General features: G+C 48.8%; 1 protein-coding gene across 1 annotated transcript in view; it reads right to left on the bottom strand.

The window, feature by feature from the left end:
• Nucleotides 1–24,241, bottom strand: part of IK (IK cytokine) — a 57,820-nt gene that overhangs the window by 2,937 nt on the left and 30,642 nt on the right. Inside the window, exons 14-19 of the mRNA XM_063928777.1 lie at nt 20,494–20,569; nt 13,409–13,489; nt 12,056–12,113; nt 11,846–11,934; nt 11,559–11,667; nt 5,214–5,248 (exon numbers count right to left, since the gene is read on the bottom strand). Of these exons, the coding sequence (XP_063784847.1) occupies nt 5,214–5,248; nt 11,559–11,667; nt 11,846–11,934; nt 12,056–12,113; nt 13,409–13,489; nt 20,494–20,569 (448 nt within the window). The remainder of the gene's footprint in view (nt 1–5,213; nt 5,249–11,558; nt 11,668–11,845; nt 11,935–12,055; nt 12,114–13,408; nt 13,490–20,493; nt 20,570–24,241) is intronic.

Raw genomic sequence — 24,241 nt, 5'->3', positions numbered from 1 at the left:
GTGAAATCTGCTACCCTCCCTAATCCTTAACACTGCATCTTTTAAGGATCCAATGGATCGTAAGCTAGAGAACTTCCTCAAGGCAATTTATTCTAATGCGGATGCTATTGCACACCCAGCCCTCGCGTCCGCACGGGTGGCTAAGGCCACTGGATGCCTTGAAGGACAGTCTCCTTTCTGGTACCCACAGAACGGAGTTATAATCTCTAGTCAAGCATATCAGGAAGGCAGGCTCCTATCTTGGCGATTCGCCAATTGACATAGGTATCCTAACATCTTAAGTGTCGGCTTCTACTGTGGCAGCCAGGAGTGGCCTCTGGCTTCATACCTGGCAAGCTGATGCAGACTCTAAGAAGGCCCTTGAGACTCTCCCATTTCTGGGGAGGTCCTTTTTGGTCCCGAGTTGGACAAGATCGTGGCTACAGTTGCGGTGTCTAAGACTGCTTTCCTTCCTTCTGCGATAGCCCCCAGGTCTCTCCTTTCATCCACAAGTGAAAATTAAGGGACAATCTTTTTCCAGATTCCAGGGTCCTTCCTCCAAGGTCTCCAAGTCAGCTGACAAAAGCCTGCTGCATGAATGGGTGGGCATCCACCTGGGAAACCAGCTCTGCTTTCCTCCGATGCACAGATGGCGACCACGGCGGACACCTGGGTCCGGGTGTAGTTTCCCAAGGCTACGCCCTAACCTGTCGGGAGTGTATTCCTACCCAATGCTTTCCAGGCCTTCCAGTAGATCCAGGAAAAGCAGGAGCACTCCTGCAAGTCCATCCTCTCCCTTCTGACCTCCAAGGTCATCATCCCAGTTCCTCTGTCTCATGGGTTTGGGTGTATATGCCAACCTCTTCCTGGCTCAGAAACTGGACAGCTCATTCAGGACTATCCTCAATCTGAAGTTGCTCAACAGGTACATTCATGTTACGAAGTGCCATTTGGAGTCACTTTACTCCATCTTCCCGGCTATGGACCCGGGGAACTTCATGGCATCCTTAGATATCCAGAACACCTATTTGCATATTCCCATCTGGGTCAGTCATCTGCACCTCTTTAGATTTGCGGTGGTGCCGAAATTCCACCTTTACTCCATCTCAGGAAATGCCATATTTGGGAGCCTTACTGGATTCCAGGGTCCAGAGTGTTTCTTCACTTGGGCAGGCTACAGTCCTCACAGACCAAAAATCACTAATTTTTATGTCATCACTGAGTTTCAATACACTCTTGCATGCAGATGCTGGGCTCTCTAGTCTCCACCTTCAACGTGGTGGAGTAATTCCAGCTTCACTTCTGTCCTGAAAATTCTGACCAACTGGAATAAGTCTCATCTGCAGCTTAGGTCAAAGACGATCACTCTCTCTTTGGAGAAAGGTCCGTCACTCCCTCTTATGGTAGCTCCACCAGCCCCACTTGAACAAGGGCTGTCCCTTTTGGATCCAGGACTGGGTCCTGCTCACCACAGTCCGTGTCTTTCGGGGGTGGGAGGCGATGACTTATCAGACACTTTTTTGCAGAGTGTCCTCCATGTGCAACCTCTGTTCATTCCCCCGGTGGCTCAGTGAACCTTATTTTTGGTTCTTCAGGCTCTCTAGTCATCACACTTTGAGACTCCCCGCCAATGCCTCAGCCCATAGAGTGTCTGACTTGAGCACCTCGTCTTGTCGCTCACCTTTTCTCCTTAATCCACTAGGGGATACTGGCGCATAGACAATGGGGTACAGACGGGTGGATAAGTGGAGCCTGTTTTCATGAAGTCTAGCTGGATCCTCCTCCTCTATATCCCTCTAAGCCCAGGTTAGATTAGTGTCTCAAGGAGCTGAGTGCACAGAGGGCTGTCTCGAGCCCTCTTTTGTTTTATTTAACTTTTATTTTTGTCATTTGATGAGCCTCACAGGCAGACTGAATGCTCCTGCACTCTGCCTGCACCATCAGAGTCCCTGGAAGAGACCTGCTACAGCTTACTGAGAAGCTCGTGACTGGGTCCCTGGCCAAAGGACCATCAGACCCTAAGGTTCCGCCACAGTTTATTAAGATGGTAGTGTCTGGGTCAGTGGCGTCACTAGACATTTTAGCGCTGTGTGCAAGAAACCGCATCGGCGCCCCCCCCATATAAAATATGGGGGAGTGGCTTCATGGGGAAGGGGCGTGGCCACATAGCCCCGTTTTACACATTACGGCAGGCAGAGCTCCCTTTTACACATTACGGCAGTTAGAGTCCCCTTTTTTACACAGTACGGCAGGTAGAGTCCCCTTTTACGCATTAGGCGGGCAGAGTCCCCGTTTTACACATTATGGCAGGCAGAATCCCCCTATTTACACATTAGGGTGGCAGAGTCCGAGAGAGTGAAAGAATTATACTTACCTGTGACCCTCCTGTCAGCACCCCAGGTATGTGAGAGGCACACAGAGTCAGTGGAGACAGTTACTGCCCAGCCAGCTACAATATCCCGACCACCCCTCCATAGACCTGCCACCACAAGTATCCCGTCCTCCCAGCTCTGGCTGCTGCTGTAAACACCCCTCCACCCACCCAGCAACCGCCGCCGCTACACCCCCCCTCCCCTCAGGACTTGCTGCAGAGCATTCACCCATAGATGCTCTGAGCTGGTCTTCTTCGGAGTGTGGGTGACCATGGCAGCGGTAGGGGATATCTCCGTGCGGGTAACGTGGTATGGAGCTGCTGCGGCACTGTAGTTAAAGCTCTTCCATCCTCCGAGCGGCTCCATGCCAGAAGGAGCCGGAGGCGCGTCCTGGCTCTGTGTGGTCACTGCGCTGCTGGAGTCAAGGGAGGGGGGGGGTTGGTGCTGCTGCCACCTCTAAGTATATCAGCAGCTGTGCGTCCAGCAGAGAAGGAGCTGGGTGCAACGCTGCTATGATATTAGGTAGTGCTCAGCGTTGCTGCTTGCGGTGGCCAAACGGGGTGGATGCTGTGCCATCCGCCCACACCTAGTTATGGCCCTGCCAAATACAGCAGCACCACCCTGCACATGCACTTTCCACCTCCAAACAGACAAAGTGCACCCTAGAGATAAAATTCCAATCTCCAGCGTGCTCCTAGTGTGCTGTATATGAAAGCATGCTAGAGATTGCACCCACACACACAAACTAGGATAGCATATTACACACACATAGACTGCAGACTGTTCTCCCCATACACACACACTTGGATCACACACTGCCCCCCCAATTCCACTCTTTGACTTCAGACTGTGGCTCCCTACACAAATCAAATTGGACTGCACACTTGCCCCCTCCTCTGCACAGACATGACAATTACAGCCCACACACGCACTCTCAGTTAATTAAATTGAAGGTTGACTCACCGCTGGCATTGCCTCTGAAAAATGAAGAGAGGAGTCTGGAGGCTCTGCAATGGCGTGGGGGAAGCTGCTACAACTGGATTGCACAACAGTGCCCCCTGCCTAGGCCATCGTCCTATATCCAGCGCATACTGAGCACTGGCTGAGGATAAGAGCTTTTGGAGGACCAGTAGCTGGCGGGCAGTGTGTGCGCTGGCTGCGTCAGGTGCGGGTGACTGGTGGTCACTGAGTGGCAGCTGCGGTGAGCATTTTCACACAGGCGCAGCAGACCATGATGGCGTCGTACTGTGCAAGTGGTCTTCCGGTCCTGGTCCCTCTACACAGTAAGCAGGAGGGGAGGGGGCGGAGCACGAGGGGGATATACTGCCTGGCTGGTCCTCGGCAGCGCTGTCTGCTGTAATATACACAGCAGCCAGCGCAGCAGCTACAAAGGAGGACGGTAATCATGGTGGTGGCAGATGGTGCGCCTACAGGGCAAGTGCGCTGTGGGCAAAGCACCATCTGCCCACACCTAGATACGGCGCTGGTCTGGGTCCCAAAGCCCCCTTGCGCACCGGTCTGCATAGGCAGTGGTACGTTTAAGTAGGCTGCTTAGTATCGGGTCAGACACCTCCCAGCAGCGCACAGAGCTATGTACAGCTCCCCTATTGCATTATTCCCTTGCTGCAGGCTGCAATTTTATTAAAAGCCATTACAAGCAGCATTTGTGTGGCTTGGGGGGAGAGGGTGTGCTGCATTCCTCCCCATGTGATAGGCAGGGAGCTCAGCTTAATAGAACTGCAGCATACTAGCTTCACAGCTGCAGTGGAACATGGTGCCTGTGATTAGGCTACCTCCCTAAGGTGGAGTCCAGATTTCACATCAACTAGGAGATAGTGGTCCCTTCTTTCCAAGTACCAGATTCTTTGCTGATGGAGGCCTCCTTGGATGACGTGCAGGCCCTACAAATTCTTGATGATACGACAAGAGATCTCTGTTTAACGGATTCTCCCTTTGTCCTTTATGACTTTCACAAACAGGGCTGGCCGACAACTAAGCAGATTTTGTCCAGATGGCTAGACTATCCACCAAGCTTTTTCTATAGCTGACCTTCCTGCTCCTACCGTGGAGACGGCTCAGTCCACTTGGTCATTGGGGACTTCTTGGGCAGCATGAAGTGGTTGCAAAGTGGCCACATGTGGAACTCTGCCCATACTTTCATCATGTTCTCTTCTGTTGACACCTTCCCCTCCGCAGATGCAGCTATTGGGTGACGGTTTCTTAGCTCAGGTTAGGAACATGCCTTCCCTTAGGGGGGACGGCGTTAGGACATCCCAGTGTTATTCCTGTGTTCCCTATGGTTGAAGAAGAAAAGGATATTTATGTTCTTACCTGTGAAATCCTTTTCTTCAAACCCATATGGAACACAGGGCGCCAACCCTGACACACCTGGCTTGCAGGGGTTCTTCACCATTACCGGTTCCCGTTTTTCACATCCACTATATGTTTTGAACAGAGTGTTTGCCATTCTACCTCTGCCTTCTTCTCGCTCTTTGCTTTGGGCTTGTTATCTTAACTGGATGTCCGTGACTAGGGATTGTGTATAGGTGAGAGGGAGCCTGGGCTGCTAAGAATGAAATGGTGTCCAGACTGAAGCTCACCAGCCTATACCCAAGTGTTATTCCTGTGTCCCCTAAGGGGTTGAAAAAAAGGATAATATGGTATATAAGCGGATTTATTATTTCTTTTTACTGTCGATTTTATACATGTGCGTCTTAGGTGCTGTCCTGTACTTGTATAGTACATAAACTCTTCTAGATTGCATAAATACTTACTAAAAGGGACAAAAAGGACGTTTACAGCAAATACAGTAAACTCTTAAAACCTAAAAAAAGAATTTTCTAAATAAAACTGTTTACTTACCCATCAGCCTCCAGCTTCTTACGTTTCTCAATGATCTGAAGTGGGAAAAAAAATAAGAATTTACTTACCGATAATTCTATTTCTCGTAGTCCGTAGTGGATGCTGGGGACTCCGTAAGGACCATGGGGAATAGCGGCTCCGCAGGAGACAGGGCACAAAAGTAAAAGCTTTAGGATCAGGTGGTGTGCACTGGCTCCTCCCCCTATGACCCTCCTCCAAGCCTCAGTTAGGATACTGTGCCCGGACGAGCGTACACAAAAAGGAAGGATTTTGAATCCCGGGTAAGACTCATACCAGCCACACCAATCACACTGTACAACCTGTGATCTGAACCCAGTTAACAGTATGATAACAATGAAGTAGCCTCTAAAAAAGATGGCTCACAACAATAATAACCCGATTTTTTTGTAACAATAACTATGTACAAGTAATGCAGACAATCCGCACTTGGGATGGGCGCCCAGCATCCACTACGGACTATGAGAAATAGATTTATCGGTAAGTAAAATCTTATTTTCTCTAACGTCCTAGTGGATGCTGGGGACTCCGTCAGGACCATGGGGATTATACCAAAGCTCCCAAACGGGCGGGAGAGTGCGGATGACTCTGCAGCACCGAATGAGAGAACTCCAGGTCCTCCTCAGCCAGGGTATCAAATTTGTAGAATTTAGCAAACGTGTTTGCCCCTGACCAAGTAGCTGCTCGGCAAAGTTGTAAAGCCGAGACCCCTCGGGCAGCCGCCCAAGATGAGCCCACCTTCCTTGTGGAATGGGCATTTACAGATTTTGGCTGTGGCAGGCCTGCCACAGAATGTGCAAGCTGAATTGTACTACAAATCCAACGAGCAATAGTCTGCTTAGAAGCAGGAGCACCCAGCTTTTTGGGTGCCTACAATATAAACAGCAAGTCAGACTTTCTGACTCCAGCCGTCCTGGAATTATATATATATATATATATATTTTCAGGGCCCTGACAACGTCTAGCAACTTGGAGTCCTCCAAGTCCCTAGTAGCCGCAGGCACCACAATAGGTTGTTTCAGGTGAAACGCTGACACCACCTTAGGAAGAAACTGGGGACGAGTCCGCAGTTCTGCCCTGTCCCGAATGGAAAATCAAATATGGGCTTTTGTAAGACAAAGCCGCCAATTTTGACAATCGCCTGGCCGAGGCCAGGGCCAACAGCATGGTCACTTTCCATGTGAGATATTTCAAATCCACAGATTTGAGTGGTTCAAACCAATATGATTTGAGGAATCCCAACACTACGTTGAGATCCCACGGTGCCACTGGAGGCACACAAGGGCTGTATATGCAATACTCCCTTGACAAACGTCTGGACTTCAGGAACTGAAGCCAATTCTTTCTGGAAGAAAATCTATAGGGCCGAAACTTGAACCTTAATGGACCCCAATTTGAGGCTCATAGACACTCCTGTTTGCAGGAAGTGCAGAAATCGACCTAGTTGAAATTTTTTCGTGGGGCCTTCCTGGCCTCACCCACGCAACATATTTTTACCACATGTGGTGATAACGTTGTGCGGTCACCTCCTTCCTGGCTTTGACCAGGGTAGGTATGACCTCTACCGGAATGCCTTTTCCCTTAGGATCCGGCGTTCAAACCGCCATGCCGTCAAACGCAGTCGCGGTAAGTCTTGGAACAGACAAGGTCCCTGCTGGAGCAGGTCCTTTCTTAAAGGCCGATGCCACGGTTCCTCTTGGAACAGACATGGTACTTGCTGAAAGCAAATCCCTTCTTAGCTCCCGAGGCCATTAGTCCTCTGTGAGCATCTCTTGAAGTTCCGGTTACCAAGTCCCTCTTGGCCAATCCGGAGCCACGAGTATAGTTCTTACTCCTCTATGTCTTATAATTCTCAATACCTTGGTTATGAGAAGCAGAGGAGGGAACACATACACCGACTGTTACACCCACGGTGTTACCAGGACGTCCACAGCTATCGCCTGAAGGTCTCGTGACCTGGCGCAATACCTGTCCCATTTTTTGTTCGGGCGGGACGCCATCATGTCCACCTTTGGTCTTTCCCAACGGTTCACAATCATGCGGAAAACTTCCCGATGAAGTTCCCACTCTCCCGGGTGGAGGTCGTGCCTGCTGAGGAAGTCTGCTTCCCAGTCGTCCACTCCCGGAATGAACACTGCTGACAGTGCTATCACATGATTTTCCGCCTAGCGAAAAATCCTTGCAGTTTTGCCACTGCCCTCCTGCTTCTTGTGCCGCCCTTTCTGTTTACGTGGGCGACTGCCGTGATGTTATCCCACTGGATCAATACCGGCTGACCTTGAAGCAGAGGTCTTGCTAAGCTTAGAGCATTATAAATTTGCTCTTAGCTCCAGTATATTTATGTGGAGAGAATTCTCCAGACTTGATCACACTCCTTGTGTGACTGCTCCCCAGCCTCTCAGGCTGGCCTCCGTGGTCACGAGCATCCAATCCTGAATGCCGAATCTGCGGCCCTCTAGAAGATGAGCACTCTGTAATCACCACAGGAGAGACACCCTTGTCCTTGGATATAGGGTTATCCGCTGATGCATCTGAAGATGCGATCCGGACCATTTGTCCAGCAGATCCCACTGAAGAGTTCTTGCGTGAAATCTGCCGAATGGAAGCGCTTCGTAATAAGCCACCATTTTTACCAGGACTCTTGTGCAATGATGCACTGACACTTTTCCTGGTTTTAGGAGGATCCCGATAAGCTCGGATAACTCCCTGGCTTTCTCCTCTGGGAGAAACACCTTTTCCTGGACTGTGTCCAGAATCATCCCTAGGACCAGCAGACGTGTCGTCGGAACAACTGCGGTTTTGGAATATTTAGAATCCACCCGTGCTGTCGTAGAACTACTTGAGATAGTGCTACTCCGACCTCCAACTGTTCTCTGGACCTTGTTCTTATCAGGAGGTCGTCCATTTTCTTTGAAGACGAATCCTCCTTTCGGTCATTACCTTGGTAAGGACCCGGGGTGCCTTGGACAATCCAACGGCATCGTCTTGAAACTGATAGTGACAGTTCTGTACCACGAACCTGAGGTACCCTTGGTGAGAAAAGGCAAATTTTGGGACATGGAGGTAAGCATCCCTGATGTCCCGGGACACCATATAGTCCCCTTGTTCTTTGCTATCACTGCTCTGAGTGACTCCATCTGGATTTGAACCCTTGTAAGTGTTCAAATTTTTCAGATTTAGAATAGGTCTCACCTAGCCTTCAGTACCACCATATAGTGTGGAGTAATACCCCTTTCCTTGTTGTCGGAGGGGTAATTTTATTATCACCTGCTGGGAATACAGCTTGTGAATTGTTTTCAATACTGCCTCCCTGTCGGAGGGAGACATTGGTACAGCAGACTACAGGAACCTGCGAGGGGGGAAACCTCTCGACATTCCAATCTGTACCCCTTGGATACTACTTGTAGGATCCAGGGGTCCTGTACGGTCCCAGCGTCATGCTGAGAACTTGGTAGAAGCGGTGGAGGGCTTCTGTTCCTGGGAATGGGCTGCCTGCTGCAGTCTTCTTCCCTTTCCTCTATCCCTGGGCAGATATGACTCTTATAGGGACGAAAGGACTGAGGCTGAAAAGACGGTGTCTTTTTCTGCAGAGATGTGACTTAGGGTAAAAAACGGTGGATTTTCCAGCAGTTGCCCTGGCCACCAGGTCCCATGGACCGACCCCAAATAACTCCTCCCCTTTATACGGCAATACATCTTTGTGCCGTTTGGAATCTGCATCACCTGACCACTGTCGTGTCCATAAACATCTTCTTGCAGATATGGACATCGCATTTACTCTTGATGCCAGAGTGCAAATATCCCTCTGCGCATCTCGCATATATAGAAATGCATCCTTTAAATGCTCTATAGTCAATAAAATACTGTCCCTGTCAAAGGTATCAATATTTTTAGTCAGGGAATCCGACCAAGCCACCTCAGCTCTGCACATCCAGGCTGAGGCGATCGCTGGTCGCAGTATAACACCAGCATGTGTGTGTATACTTTTTAGGATATTTTTCAGCCTCCTATCAGCTGGCTCCTTAAGTACGGCCCTATCCGTAGATGGTACCGCCACTTGTTCTGATAAGCGTGTGAGCGCCTTATCCACCCTGAGGGGTGTTTCCCACCGCGCCTTAACTTCTGGCGGGAAAGGGTATACCGCCAATAATTTTCTATCGGGGGAAACCCACGCATCATCACACACTTCATTTAATTTATCTGATTCAGGAAAAACTACAGGTAGTTTTTTCACCTCACATATAATACCCTTTTTTGTGGTACTTGGAGTATCAGAAATATGTAACACCTCCTTCATTGCCCTTAACGTGTGGCCCTAAAAGAAAATACGTTTGTTTCTTCACCGTCGACACTGAAATCAGTGTCCGTGTCTGGGTCTGTGTCGACCGACTGAGGTAAATGGGCATTTTACAGCCCCTGACGGTGTTTGAGACGCCTGGGCAGATACTAATTTGTTCGCCGGCCCTCTCATGTCGTCAACCGGCTTGCAGCGTGTTGACATTGTCACGTAATTTCCATAAATAAGCCATCCATTCCGGTGTCGACTCCCTAGAGAGTGACATCACCATTACAGGCAATTTGCTCCGCCTCCTCACCAATATTTTCCTCATACATGTCGACACACACGTACCGACATACAGCACACACATAGGGAATGCTCTGATAGAGGACAGGACCCACTAGCCCTTTGGGGAGACAGAGGGAGAGTTTGCCAGCACACACCAAAACGCTATAATTATCCAGGGACAACCTTTATATAAGTGTTCCTCCCTTATAGCATTTTAATATATATACACATATCGCCAAATCAGTGCCCCCCCTCTCTGTTTTAACCCTGTTTCTGTAGTGCAGTGCAGGGGAGAGCATGGGAGCCTTCCCACCAGCCTTTCTGTGAGGGAAAATGGCGCTGTGTGCTGAGGAGAATAGGCCCCGCCCCCTTTTCGGCGGGCTTCTTCTCCGGAGTTTTAGATATCTGGCAGGGGTTAAATACATCCATATAGCCTCAAGGGCTATATGTGATGTATTTTTCGCCATACAGGTATTATACATTGCTGCCCAGGGCGCCCCCCCCCCCAGCGCCCTGCACCCTCCGTGACCGCTGTGTGAAGTGTGCTGACAACAATGGCGCACAGCTGCAGTGCTGTGCGCTACCTGATGAAGACTGAGAGTCTTCTGCCGCCTGGTTCCGGACCTCTTCATCTTCAGCGTCTGCAAGGGGGGTCGGCGGCGCGGCTCCGGGACGAACCCCAGGGCGAGCCCTGTGTTCCGACTCCCTCTGGAGCTATGTCCAGTAGCCTAAGAATCCAATCCATCCTGCACGCAGGTGAGTTGAAAATCTCTCCCCTAAGTCCCTCGATGCAGTGAGCCTGTTGCCAGCAGGACTCACTGAAAATAAAGAACCTAAAAACTTTTTCTAAGTAACTCTTTAAGAGAGCCACCTAGATTGCACCCTTCTCGGCCGGGCACAAAAACCTAACTGAGGCTTGGAGGAGGGTCATAGGGGGAGGAGCCAGTACACACCATGTGATCCTAAAAGCTTGCTTTTGTGCCCTGTCTCCTGCGGAGCCGCTATTCCCCATGGTCCTGACGGAGTCCCCAGCATCCACTAGGACGTTAGAGAAAAATGCTTACTAACAGCGCTAGAGCACATGCTTACTAACAGCGCTAGGGCACATGCTACTAACAGCGCTAGGGCACATGACTACTAACAGCGCTAGGGCACATGACTACTAACAGCGCTAGGGCACATGACTACTAACAGCGCTTGGGCACATGACTACTAACAGCGGTAGGACAGATGACTACTAACAGCGCTAGGGCACATGCTACTAACAGCGGTAGGACAGATGACTACTAACAGCGGTAGGACAGATGACTACTAACAGCGGTAGGACAGATGACTACTAACAGCGCTAGGGCACATGACTACTAACAGCGCTAGGGCACATGACTACTAACAGCGCTAGGGCACATGACTACTAACAGCGCTAGGGCACATGACTACTAACAGCGGTAGGGTAGATTACTAACAGCGCTAGGGCACATGACTACTAACAGCGCTAGGGCACATGCTACTAACAGCGCTAGGGAACATGACTACTAACAGCGCTAGGGCACATGACTACTAACAGCGCTAGGGCACATGACTACTAACAGCGCTAGGGCACATGACTACTAACAGCGCTAGGGCACTTGACTACATAAAAGCAATGGAATGTTTACAGCAAAACACCAATGAGTGTCATAAGATAATGAAACTAGGATTCATGGGCTGATACCTGGACACTTGCAGACAGAGAATAGTAGGCATAATGAACGGAACCTTACCGCACTGATCTTTTTCCACTGCCGGTCCAGTTCTGCTTTTTCATTTGTCTCTTTGAAGCGTCTTGTTTTACGTCCCTCTGACATTTTAATGCCGTACTGAAATGCAGCCCTGGGTAAAGCAAGATGCAAGGTTATTGAATGTGAGGGTTGAACTGGAATCCAGTCCAATTAGTAAACATGAGACTACAGTAAACATAAGCCTAAGATAAATGTGCAATAAAAGCACCTGGCTCCATAGTACAAACACAGTTTATCGCTGTGCCAGCGAAGCAATGCGTACTACTCACTTAGGCAGGGCTTCTTTGTTATTCATGTATTCACTGTACTCTTCCTGTGTATCAAAGTCCCAACGTCCTAGAGGACCCTTCTTATTACCCTGCAGCAAAGATATACCAATGTATACTGTTCAGTACCTTAATAGGTGGAAATTCTACATTTAAGACGAAACGCGTCATATTTTCCTGAATGAGTCCATTTACAAATTTACTGAAACGTACCTGGTCCATTTTACTGTAATCCACTTCTTCATCACTGTCCACTGCCATGTCGTCCATGCTGAAGAGACAGAATTCCGAGCAAGTTAGCGACTGCTCAATGCAAAACCAACGCTTCGTACAGTCATTTACTCTGCTGAACTCATTCACATTTGTCCAGATTTACACCGAAACAACCAGACACTCGAGCTTCGCTGTCCAACACACCATAGACACATGAAAGAGGATTACCAAGTGGCTGTTGTTGTCCACAGCTTATTTAACACTTAAAAAAGTAAATGAGTTCTGATATTTCCAAGAAAAATCTCTGGAGCCCTAAAATTCTGCAATGTAACCATCTAGAGTAACAGCTCCTTGGCTTGTCCCGCATGAGAAGCCTGGAACTAGTACCGCGGTGTGACAATGGCTGGGAACTAGATTACATTGTACTCCTAATAAAGGCCCTCATTCCGAGTTGTTCGTTCGCAAGGCGATTTTAGCAGAGTTGCTCACGCTAAGCCGCCGCCTACTGGGAGTGTATCTTAGCTTCTTAAAATTGCGACCGATGTATTCGCAATATTGCGATTACAAACTACTTAGCAGTTTCTGAGTAGCTTCAGACTTACTCGGCATCTGCGATCAGTTCAGTGCTTGTCGTTCCTGGTTTGACGTCATAAACACACCCAGCGTTCGCTCAGACACTCCCCCGTTTCTCCAGCCACTCCTGCGTTTTTTCCGGAAACGGTAGCGTTTTCATCCACACGCCCATAAAACGCCGTGTTTCCGCCCAGTAACACCCATTTCCTGTCAATCACACTACGATCGCCGGAGCGAAGGAAAAGCCGTGAGTAAAAATACTATCTTCATAGCAAAATTACTTGGCGCAGTCGCAGTGCGAACATTGCGCATGCGTACTAAGCAGAAAACCGCTGCGATGCGATGAAATTTACAGAGCGAACAACTCGGAATGAGGGCCAAAGTTCTTATCCCTTTAAAGCACAGGTTCTCAAACTCAGTCCTCAGGACCCCACACGGTTCATGTTTTGCAGGTCACCTATACATTTTTTAAATGTGACAGTTGGTGATACACAGTGCAGCTGCCGGGAGACATGGAAAACGTGAACCATGTGGGGTCCTGAGGACCGAGTTTGAGAACCACTGCTTTAAAGCAATGGCTATCAATGCCAGTCCGAAAGTACCAACAGGCCATGTTTTGAGGATTTCTTTATTTATTCCCAGGTGAGTTACTCTATGATGGTGGGTCAACAATTCTCCCACCTGCTTCTACAGACAGAAATCGATAAAACATGATCTGTTGGGGGCACTTGCAGGTTGAGGTTGAGAAAGAAGAACCACCACCAACAAAGGAACACTTACGTAGCAGGGTAACATTCAGCATAGCTGTTCCACATGCCAAAGAAATCCCCCAGCTGCTTCTTTTCTTCATGTTTCTTCATTGTTTGCAACAGTTAAAGAACATATAGTAATAAATGACCTATTCGAATCTTATATATAGAGAAATAGCAATAATCAAAAACACTATACTGGTCCAGAATACGAGAACACTAGGAATGAAACATGTAATGTGAATAGTAACAACATAAGGGGAAGTGCATCAAACCTCTTATAAGGGGACAAGTGGAGAATTTGTCCATAGTACCCAATAAGCTTCTAGCGGTCACTTCTCACATACAATACTGTGCAAAAGTTTTATGCGGGTGTGTAAAAAATGCTTTCAAAATTAGCAGTGGTAATAATTTATTTTTACCAATTAACAAAATGCAAAGTGAATGAACAGCAGAGAAATCTAAATCAAATCACTATTTGGTGTGACCCCCCCCTTTAAAACTGCATTGAAAGCATTCTTATTTTGCAGAATTTTTTCTTTTACACACCTGCCTAAAACTTGTGCACAGTAATGTACATCACATAAAATGACAGCTAGAAGTTGACTGGTCACAATGGGAAACTCCTCAAGGCTTGATACATCTCCCCAGTGTTCTTAAATGGTTTGGCTTTTGATGATGGAACAGAACAACTGAGGTTTGACATCAAAATGTAAAAGGTCCACCAATATTAAGGGGGTCATTCCGAGTTGTTCGCTCGCTAGCTACTTTTTGCAGCCGTGCAAATGCATAGTCGCCGCCCACAGGGGAGTGCATTTTCGCTTTGCAAGTGTGCGACGCGTGTGCAGCCGAGCGGGATGAAAACGTTTTTTGCAGTTTCTGAGTAGCTCTGGACTTACTCAGCCGCTGTGATCACTTCAGTCTTTTTGGTCCCAGAATTGACGTCAGACACCCGTCCTGCAAACACCTGGACACGCCTGCATTTTTCCTAACACTCCCAGAAAACGGTCAGTTGCCACCCACACACGCCGTCTTCCTGTCAATCTCCTTGCGATCGGCTGTGCGAATGGATTCTTCGTCCAATGCCCAGATACGATCCGCTTTGTATCCGTACGACGCGCGTGCGCATGCGGTGCATACGCATACACAGTAGTAACCTGATCGCTGCGCTGCGAAAAAATAAGAATTTACTCACCGGTAATTCTATTTCTCGTAGTCCGTAGTGGATGCTGGGAACTCCGTAAGGACCATGGGGAATAGCGGGCTCCGAAGGAGGCTGGGCACTCTAGAAAGATCTTAAGACTACCTGGTGTGCACTGGCTCCTCCCACCATGACCCTCCTCCAAGCCTCAGTTAGGACACCGTGCCCGGACGAGCGTACACAATAAGGAAGGATTTTGAATCCCGGGTAAGACTCATACCAGCCACACCAATCACACCGTATAACTCGTGATATGAAACCCAGTTAACAGTATGAAACAACTGAGCCTCTCAACAGATGGCTCAACAATAACCCGATTTAGTTAACAATAACTATGTACAAGTATTGCAGATAAACCGCACTTGGGATGGGCGCCCAGCATCCACTACGGACTACGAGAAATAGAATTACCGGTGAGTAAATTCTTATTTTCTCTGACGTCCTAGTGGATGCTGGGAACTCCGTAAGGACCATGGGGATTATACCAAAGCTCCCAAACGGGCGGGAGAGTGCGGATGACTCTGCAGCACCGAATGAGAGAACTCCAGGTCCTCCTCAGCCAGGGTATCAAATTTATAGAATTTTGCAAACGTGTTTGCCCCTGACCAAGTAGCAGCTCGGCAAGTTGTAAAGCCGAGACCCCTCGGGCAGCCGCCCAAGATGAGCCCACCTTCCTTGTGGAATGGGCATTGACAGATTTTGGCTGTGGCAGGCCTGCCACAGAATGTGCAAGCTGAATTGTACTACAAATCCAACGAGCAATAGTCTGCGTAGAAGCAGGAGCACCCAGCTTGTTGGGTGCATATAGGATAAACAGCGAGTCAGATTTTCAGACTCCAGCCGTTCTGGAAACATATATTTTCAGGGCCCTGACCACGTCTAACAACTTGGAGTCCTCCAAGTCCCTAGTAGCCGCAGGCACCACAATAGGCTGGTTCAGGTGAAACGCTGACACCACCTTAGGGAGAAACTGGGGACGAGTCCTCAATTCTGCCCTATCCATATGGAAAATCAGATAAGGGCTTTTACATGATAAAGCCGCCAATTCTGATACTCGCCTGGCCGAAGCCAAGGCCAACAGCATTACCACTTTCCATGTGAGATATTTTAAGTCCACAGTGGTGAGTGGTTCAAACCAATGTGATTTTAGGAACCCCAAAACTACATTGAGATCCCAAGGTGCCACTGGAGGCACAAAAGGAGGCTGTATATGCAGTACCCCCTTGACAAACGTCTGAACTTCAGGAACTGAAGCCAGTTCTTTCTGGAAGAAAATCGACAGGGCCGAAATTTGAACCTTAATGGACCCCAATTTTAGGCCCATAGACACTCCTGTTTGCAGGAAATGCAGGAATCGACCCAGTTGAAATTCCTCTGTAGGGGCCTTCCTGGCCTCGCACCACGCAACATATTTACGCCAAATGCGGTGATAATGCTTTGCGGTTACATCCTTCCTGGCTTTGATCAGGGTAGGGATGACTTCATCCGGAATGCCTTTTTCCTTCAGGATCCGGCGTTCAACCGCCATGCCGTCAAACGCAGCCGCGGTAAGTCTTGGAACAGACAGGGTCCTTGCTGGAGCAGGTCCCTTCTTAGAGGTAGAGGCCACGGGTCCTCTGTGAGCATCTCTTGAAGTTCCGGGTACCAAGTCCTTCTTGGCCAATCTGGAGCCACGAGTATAGTTCTTACTCCTCTCCGTCTTATAATTCTCAGTACCTTGGGTATGAGAGGCAGAGGAGGGAACACATACACTGACTGGTACACCCACGGTGTTACCAGAGCGTCCACAGCTATTGCCTGAGGGTCCCTTGACCTGGCGCAATACCTGTCTAGTTTTTTGTTGAGGCGGGACGCCATCATGTCCACCTTTGGTTTTTCCCAACGGTTCACAATCATGTGGAAGACTTCTGGGTGAAGTCCCCACTCTCCCGGGTGGAGGTCGTGCCTGCTGAGGAAGTCTGCTTCCCAGTTGTCCACTCCCGGAATGAACACTGCTGACAGTGCTATCACATGATTTTCCGCCCAGCGAAGAATCCTTGCAGCTTCTGCCATTGCCCTCCTGCTTCTTGTGCCGCCCTGTCTGTTTACGTGGGCGACTGCCGTGATGTTGTCTGACTGGATCAGCACCGGCTGACCTTGAAGCAGCGGTCTTGCTAGGCTTAGAGCATTGTAAATGGCCCTTAGCTCCAGGATATTTATGTGAAGTGATGTCTCCAGGCTTGACCACAAGCCCTGGAAATTCCTTCCCTGTGTGACTGCTCCCCAGCCTCGCAGGCTGGCATCCGTGGTCACCAGGACCCAGTCCTGAATGCCGAATCTGCGGCCCTCTAGAAGATGAGCACTCTGTAACCACCACAGGAGAGACACCCTTGTCTTTGGTGACAGGGTTATCCGCTGATGCATCTGAAGATGCGATCCGGACCATTTGTCCAGCAGGTCCCACTGGAAAGTTCTTGCGTGGAATCTGCCGAATGGGATTGCTTCGTAGGAAGCCACCATTTTTCCCAGGACCCTTGTGCATTGATGCACTGAGACTTGGCCTGGTTTTAGGAGGTTTCTGACTAGCTCGGATAACTCCCTGGCTTTCTCCTCCGGGAGAAACACCTTTTTCTGGACTGTGTCCAGGATCATCCCTAGGAATAGAAGACGCGTCGTCGGGATCAGCTGCGATTTTGGAATATTGAGAATCCAACCGTGCTGCCGCAACACTACCTGAGATAATGCTACCCCGACTTCCAACTGTTCCCTGGATCTTGCCCTTATCAGGAGATCGTCCAAGTAAGGGATAACTAAAACTCCCTTCCTTCGAAGGAGTATCATAATTTCGGCCATTACTTTGGTAAAGACCCGGGGTGCCGTGGACAATCCAAACGGCAGCGTCTGAAACTGATAGTGACAGTTCTGTACCACAAACCTGAGGTACCCTTGGTGAGAAGGGTAAATTGGGACATGGAGGTAAGCATCCTTGATGTCCAGAGACACCATATAATCCCCTTCTTCCAGGTTCGCAATCACCGCTCTGAGTGACTCCATCTTGAATTTGAACCTCTGTATGTAAGTGTTCAAGGATTTTAGATTTAAAATAGGTCTCACCGAGCCGTCCGGCTTCGGTACCACAAACAGCGTGGAATAATACCCCTTTCCCTGTTGCAGGAGGGGTACCTTGATTATCACCTGCTGGGAATACAGCTTGTGAATGGCTTCCAATACCGCCTCCCTGTCGGAGGGAGACGTCGGTAAAGCAGACTTTAGGAAACGGCGAGGGGGAGACGTCTCGAATTCCAATTTGTACCCCTGAGATACCACCTGAAGGATCCAGGGGTCCACTTGTGAGTGAGCCCACTGCGCGCTGAAATTCTTGAGACGGGCCCCCACCGTGCCCGAGTCCGCTTGTAAAGCCCCCAGCGTCATGCTGAGGACTTGGCAGAGGCGGGAGAGGGCTTCTGTTCCTGGGAACTGGCTGTTTGCTGCAGCCTTTTCCCTCTCCCTCTGCCACGGGGCAGAAATGAGGAGCCTTTTGCTCGCTTGCCCTTATGGGGCCGAAAGGATTGCGCCTGATAATACGGCGTCTTCTTATGTTGAGAGGCTACCTGGGGTAAAAATGTGGATTTTCCAGCAGTTGCCGTGGACACCAGGTCTGATAGACCTACCACAAATAACTCCTCCCCTTTATAAGGCAATACTTCCATATGCCTTTTGGAATCCGCATCACCTGACCACTGCCGCGTCTATAACCCTCTTCTGGCAGAAATGGACAGCGCACTTACTCTTGATGCCAGTCGGCAGATATCCCTCTGTGCATCACGCATATATAGAAATGCATCTTTTAAATGCTCTATAGTCAGTAATATACTGTCCCTGTCTAGGGTATCAATATTGTCCGTCAGGGAATCCGACCAAGCCACCCCAGCACTGCACATCCATGCTGAGGCGATTGCTGGTCGCAGTATAACTCCCGTGTGAGTGTATATACATTTTAGGATATTCTCCTGCTTTCTGTCAGCAGGTTCCTTAAGGGCGGCCGTCTGAGGAGAGGGTAGTGCCACCTGTTTAGACAAGCGTGTGAGCGCTTTATCCACCCTAGGGGGTGTTTCCCAACGTGCCCTATCCTCTGGCGGGAAGGGGTTTGATGCCAATAACCTTTTAGGAATTATCAGTTTTTTATCGGGGGAAACCCACGCTTCATCACACACTTCATTTAATTCCTCAGATGCAGGAAAAACTACAGGCAGTTTTTTCTCACCAAACATAATACCCTTTTTAGTGGTACTTGTATTATCAGAAATATGTAAAACATTTTTCATTGCCTCAATCATGTAACGTGTGGCCCTACTGGAAGTCACATTCGTCTCTTCATCGTCGACACTGGAGTCAGTATCCGTGTCGGCGTCTGCCATCTGAGGTAGCGGGCGTTTTAGAGCCCCTGATGGCCTTTGAGACGCCTGGACAGGCACAAGCTGAGTAGCCGGCTGCCTCATGTCATCAACCGTCTTTTGTAAAGAGCTGACACTGTCACGTAATTCCTTCCATAAGCCCATCCACTCAGGTGTCGACTCCCTAGGGGGTGACATCTCTATTACAGGCAATTGCTCCGCCTCCACATCATTTTCCTCCTCAAACATGTCGACACAATCGTACCGACACACAGCACACACACAGGGAATGCTCTGATAGAGGACAGGACCCCACTAGCCCTTTGGGGAGACAGAGGGAGAGTATGCCAGCACACACCAGAGCGCTATATATATATATATATATATATATATATATATATATATATATATATATATATAGGGATACCACTATATAATGTGTTTTCCCCTTATAGCTGCTGATATTATCAAATTGCGCCAAATTAGTGCCCCCCCTCTCTTTTTTACCCTTTTCTGTAGTGCAGGACTGCAGGGGAGAGTCAGGCAGACGTCCTTCCAGCGGAGCTGTGAGGGAAAATGGCGCCCGTGTGCTGAGGAGATAGGCTCCGCCCCCTTCTCGGCGGACTCTTCTCCCGCGTTTTGCTATATTCTGGCAGGGGTTAAAATACATCCATATAGCCCTGGGGGTTATATGTGATGTATTTTCGCCAGCCAAGGTGTTTTTATTGCTGCTCAGGGCGCCCCCCCCTAGCGCCCTGCACCCTCAGTGACCGGAGTGTGAAGTATGCCTGAGGAGCAATGGCGCACAGCTGCAGTGCTGTGCGCTACCTTGTTGAAGACTGATGTCTTCTGCCGCCGATTTTCCGGACCTCTTCTTGCTTCTGGCTCTGTAAGGGGGCCGGCGGCGCGGCTCTGGGACCGGACTCCGAGGCTGGGCCTGTGTTCGGTCCCTCTGGAGCTAATGGTGTCCAGTAGCCTAAGAAGCCCAAGCTGGCTGCAAGCAGGCAGGTTCGCTTCTTCTCGATGCAGTGAGCCTGTTGCCAGCAGGTCTCACTGAAAATAAGAAACCTAAAACTAACTTTTTCTAAGAAGCTCAGGAGAGCCCCCTAGATTGCACCCTGCTCGGTCGGGCACAAAAATCTAACTGAGGCTTGGAGGAGGGTCATAGGGGGAGGAGCCAGCGCACACCAGGTAGTCCTAAAGCTTTACTTTTGTGCCCAGTCTCCTGCGGAGCCGCTATCCCCCTGGTCCTTACTGAGTTCCCAGCATCCACTAGGACGTCAGAGAAATAAAAAATATAAAGAAACTAAGTGCCAGTATAGATCAACACTTTAGAACAGAGCACAGACTTTTTATACACCTGCTTTACATAAATATGATTGGGGAAGCAGTCAAGCATAACTATTCAATAAAGAAAATGATTTGGCTCTTGATACGCTCTACTAGAGCATGCATCATCTAGACTTTGCAATACTGGTAATCATGAATGACACTGTACAGTATATTATATTAAGCGCTCGTGCAAAAACATGAAAAGGATATTCCAATGCCTCCCATCCAGGAGCTCCCATAAAGTTATCATTGATTGACTTGAGAAGGTCCTTGGTGGATCCCGGTCCTAGTAAATGAAAAATAGTAAACCAATAAGAAATTGTGATGGCACAAAACCAGCTCACAACATTACTAGAGATCTACTTTTGACTTTAGAGTGACGAGCGAGACATGGTCACACCGCATGCACAATAAACTAAGCATATGTCCAGAGCAGACTTCAGTCCAAGTGTGGCACCACTTCTTCATGCGAGACACAAGAACCTCACACATACCGAGCATGTAGATATAATCAAAGTGGTTTATTTACTAAGTGTCGGGTTCTAAAACTCGGCGCTTCAGGCCGTGTTTATGCCCGACACTTAAAAGGGCAATGTTTTTCTTGCCATGTTTTGCTAGTAAAAGCACTGGCCTTTTAAATTTCAGGCATAAACATGACTGGAAGCGCCTGGTTTTAGAACCAGACGCTTAGTAAATCAATCCCTAAGGGGGTATTCAATTGGTGTGGGAATTTCCGACAAGTCGGAAAAACTGCACTTTTCGCGGCTTATAGGGCAAATTTGGATTCAACCTATTCAATTCCAGTGCCGTTTTTGAAAAATCCGACATGGTCCCAAAAAAAAAACGCGGAATGGCGAATTCGCCGCCGATCCACCTTTTTTGTCGCGTTTGATAGTTTTTTTGGTTTGTTTTTGCCCATGCCAATATGATAAAAAGAAAAAAAGGCGAATCGGCATGGTCGAAGACGGACCAAGAAACTGTTGAAAAAGCCCGCAATTGAATAGGGGAGTGTCAAATAAGTGCCGTTTTTCCAACACTAATTGAATACCCCCCCTAAGACTTTCTCTTAAATTGAATAATACATATGGGTCACCATAAAAAATGTAACCGATGTAGCTCCCGGGGGGAGAGGTGGGGTAATTAGATCACCCACATTCCATACAGCTACAGTATAGAAGTGTTGTATGGTAAGAGGCGGAGTTTACAGCCTGGCCCACTATATCCTGCTTCACATAGATGTTGAAAAGTTGCATATCCATTACAGATGTTACAGAGGGGAAAGAGGTGTAGGAAGCAAAGGAGACTACAGACACTCTACTAGATAAAAAAAAAAAAGATCCAGTGTGTTACCAATGTGGATACAGAGATGTTAGGGTCTCCTGCCCTGTGCTGCCACGTCGTCATGGCAACCGGGAGACAAGTGCTAGCGGAGTAACCTGAGCGCAGCTGATACTCTGGTTCGGCTCTTTTGCTGTGCAGTGGTTACAGGCTCTGTGCACGGCAGGGGATCCGGTGCTGGTTTTTGTGCTCACAGTCTGTGAGGTCTGAGTGGGGCGTGGACAGCACCTGCTATATAAGGCCTCTTCTCAGGTTAAGCAGATGCTGCTGAATCTTTGTTGGTTAGTCAGTTCCTGAAAGTTAGCCAGTACTGTGTAGCTTTGTATTTGTTGTTGCTTACTGCAAATAGGCCTGGGGATTTGGTACTACACTCTGCCAATCCAGACCTAGCAGTAAGACTGGAGTCAGTCGTTTAACTTGCTGGGGTTCTTTTGCTACTCTGTGAACTTAGCAAGTTTGCGGCTGTATTCTCAGACTTGCCTGCCTAAATCCTGTCTCACTGTGCAAGGTGTTCAGGTGTCAGTTTAGTGGCAGTAAGCTGAACCTGTGCACTGCAAGTGAGGATTAGGATTGTGGAGACTCTCCTTGTGTCTATCATTCCATCTCTGACCAAGGAGTTTACTGCCACACCCGTTGGTAACCCTTTAGGGTTTTGCTGTTGCCCTTAGCAACAGCATTTCAGGTTATCTACGTATTAAAACACAACATCTTGCTTTTTCCATCTGAGCATTACTAATACTAGGGAGACACCCAGTTTCTTAGCCTCTGGGCTTCTCTGTTCACTTTGTGTTTATTTTGTTACCCTATCACCTTCTGTGTACGTAATGTCATATTCCCCAGTCTGTCTGTGAGTTCATTTGTTTTGCATCCCTATCCGTTCAGACACCAGTACATTCCTGCAGGCACTGGTGTGCATAACAGTTCAAACACCAGTACATTCCTGCAGGCACTGGTGTGCATAACATATTCAGCAGCCTAATACTCCTGTAGAAATTTTGTGGGAATATGGAGCATACCCCTCAAAATACGTTGCAACAGGTGGTCGATCAGGTGCAGGTCCTGACTCGACAATTTAATGATTTGTCCATTAAAATGCACACCTCCCCGGCCGCTGGCGGAGCTCCCGCAGCAGCAGCACCTTCAGGGGTTAAGGAGCCGAAAGTAAATCTCCCGGATCGTTTTTCTGGAGATCGCTCGCAGTTCTTTTGTTTCAAGGAGAGCTGCAAGCTATACTTCCGGCTTAGGCCTCAGTCTTCTGGGTCGGAGATTCAGCGGGTGGGCATAGTGATTTCCTTGCTACAAGGAGACCCACAGGTCTGGGCATATGGGTTGCAGCCTGACTGTCCGTCGCTTAAAAGTGTTGATGCTTTTTTTACGGCACTGGGCATGTTGTATGATGACCCTGACAAGACGGCCTCAGCCGAGGCTCAGATTTCGATCCTTAAGCAAGGGCGAAGGCCAGTTGAGGTTTACTGTACGGAGTTTCGGAGGTTGGCCCATGATACCCAGTGGAATGACCCAGCCCTGAGACACCAGTACCGAAGAGGTCTTTCTAACCAGATAAAAGACCAACTGGTACAATATCCCTTGCCTGATAGCTTGGATCAGGTCATGCAGTTATCCATCCGGGTGGATAGACGGCTGAGAGAGCGTAGGCTTGAAAGGGAGACCGAGGTTTCCTTCTTTCCCAAGGGAACCTCAGACTCTGAGGAATTTTCCGAGGAGCCTATGCAGATTGGGGCTACCCGCCTCTCCTCACGTGAGAAGACGCGGAGGAGACAGCAGGGGTTGTGTTTGTACTGTGGGAATAAAGGTCATGTGGTAGTATCATGCCCAGAAAAGCCGGAAAACTTCAGGGCCTGAGGGTGATGGGAAATATCCTGTCAGGCCAGAAGTCAGAATTTCCCAAGAAGACTTTTATCATTCCGGTGACCTTGAAGATCCTCGGTCAAACTGTCAAGACTGAGGCCTTTGTGGACAGTGGGGCCGACGGGGTTTTTATGGACCGCCAATTTGCTCTGAAACACTCTGTTCCCTTAGTACCCTTGGCATCGGAAATTGAGATTTGTGGGTTAAACGGGAAACCATTATCCCAAGGTAAAATTACCTCTTGCACTAGCCAGATTTCTTTGTTTATTGGAGCCACACACTCTGAAAAATTGTCCTTTTATGTGACTGTCTGTACTTTTGCCCCATTGGTGTTGGGGTTACCCTGGTTAAGGGCCCACAATCCTCAATTTGACTGGGTCTCTGGGGAGATTCTTAGTTGGGGTACTGATTGTTTCAGGAGTTGCTTGAGCCTTCCAGTCAGGCTCTCGCAGCTAAGTTTGCCAGGATTGCCAGGGTGTTATGCAGATTTTGCGGACGTGTTCTCCAAAAAAGTTGCAGAGGTACTACCTCCCCATCGCCCCTATGACTGTGCCATTGACTTGTTGCCAAATGCTAAGCTTCCCAAGAGCAGGTTGTACTCCCTGTCACGTCCTGAGACTCAGGCTATGGCAGAGTACATTCAGGAGAACTTGGCTAAGGGATTTATCAGACCTTCACAGTCTCCAGTTGGGTCGGGGTTCTTCTTCGTGGGTAAAAAGGACGGTTCGTTGCGACCCTGCATCGACTTCAG

This window comes from Pseudophryne corroboree, chromosome 6 (genome assembly GCF_028390025.1).
Source record: "Pseudophryne corroboree isolate aPseCor3 chromosome 6, aPseCor3.hap2, whole genome shotgun sequence".
Lineage (NCBI taxonomy): Eukaryota > Metazoa > Chordata > Amphibia > Anura > Myobatrachidae > Pseudophryne > Pseudophryne corroboree.
Note: the sequence above shows the minus strand (reverse complement) of the source record. Positions and strands in the feature narration are given on the sequence as shown.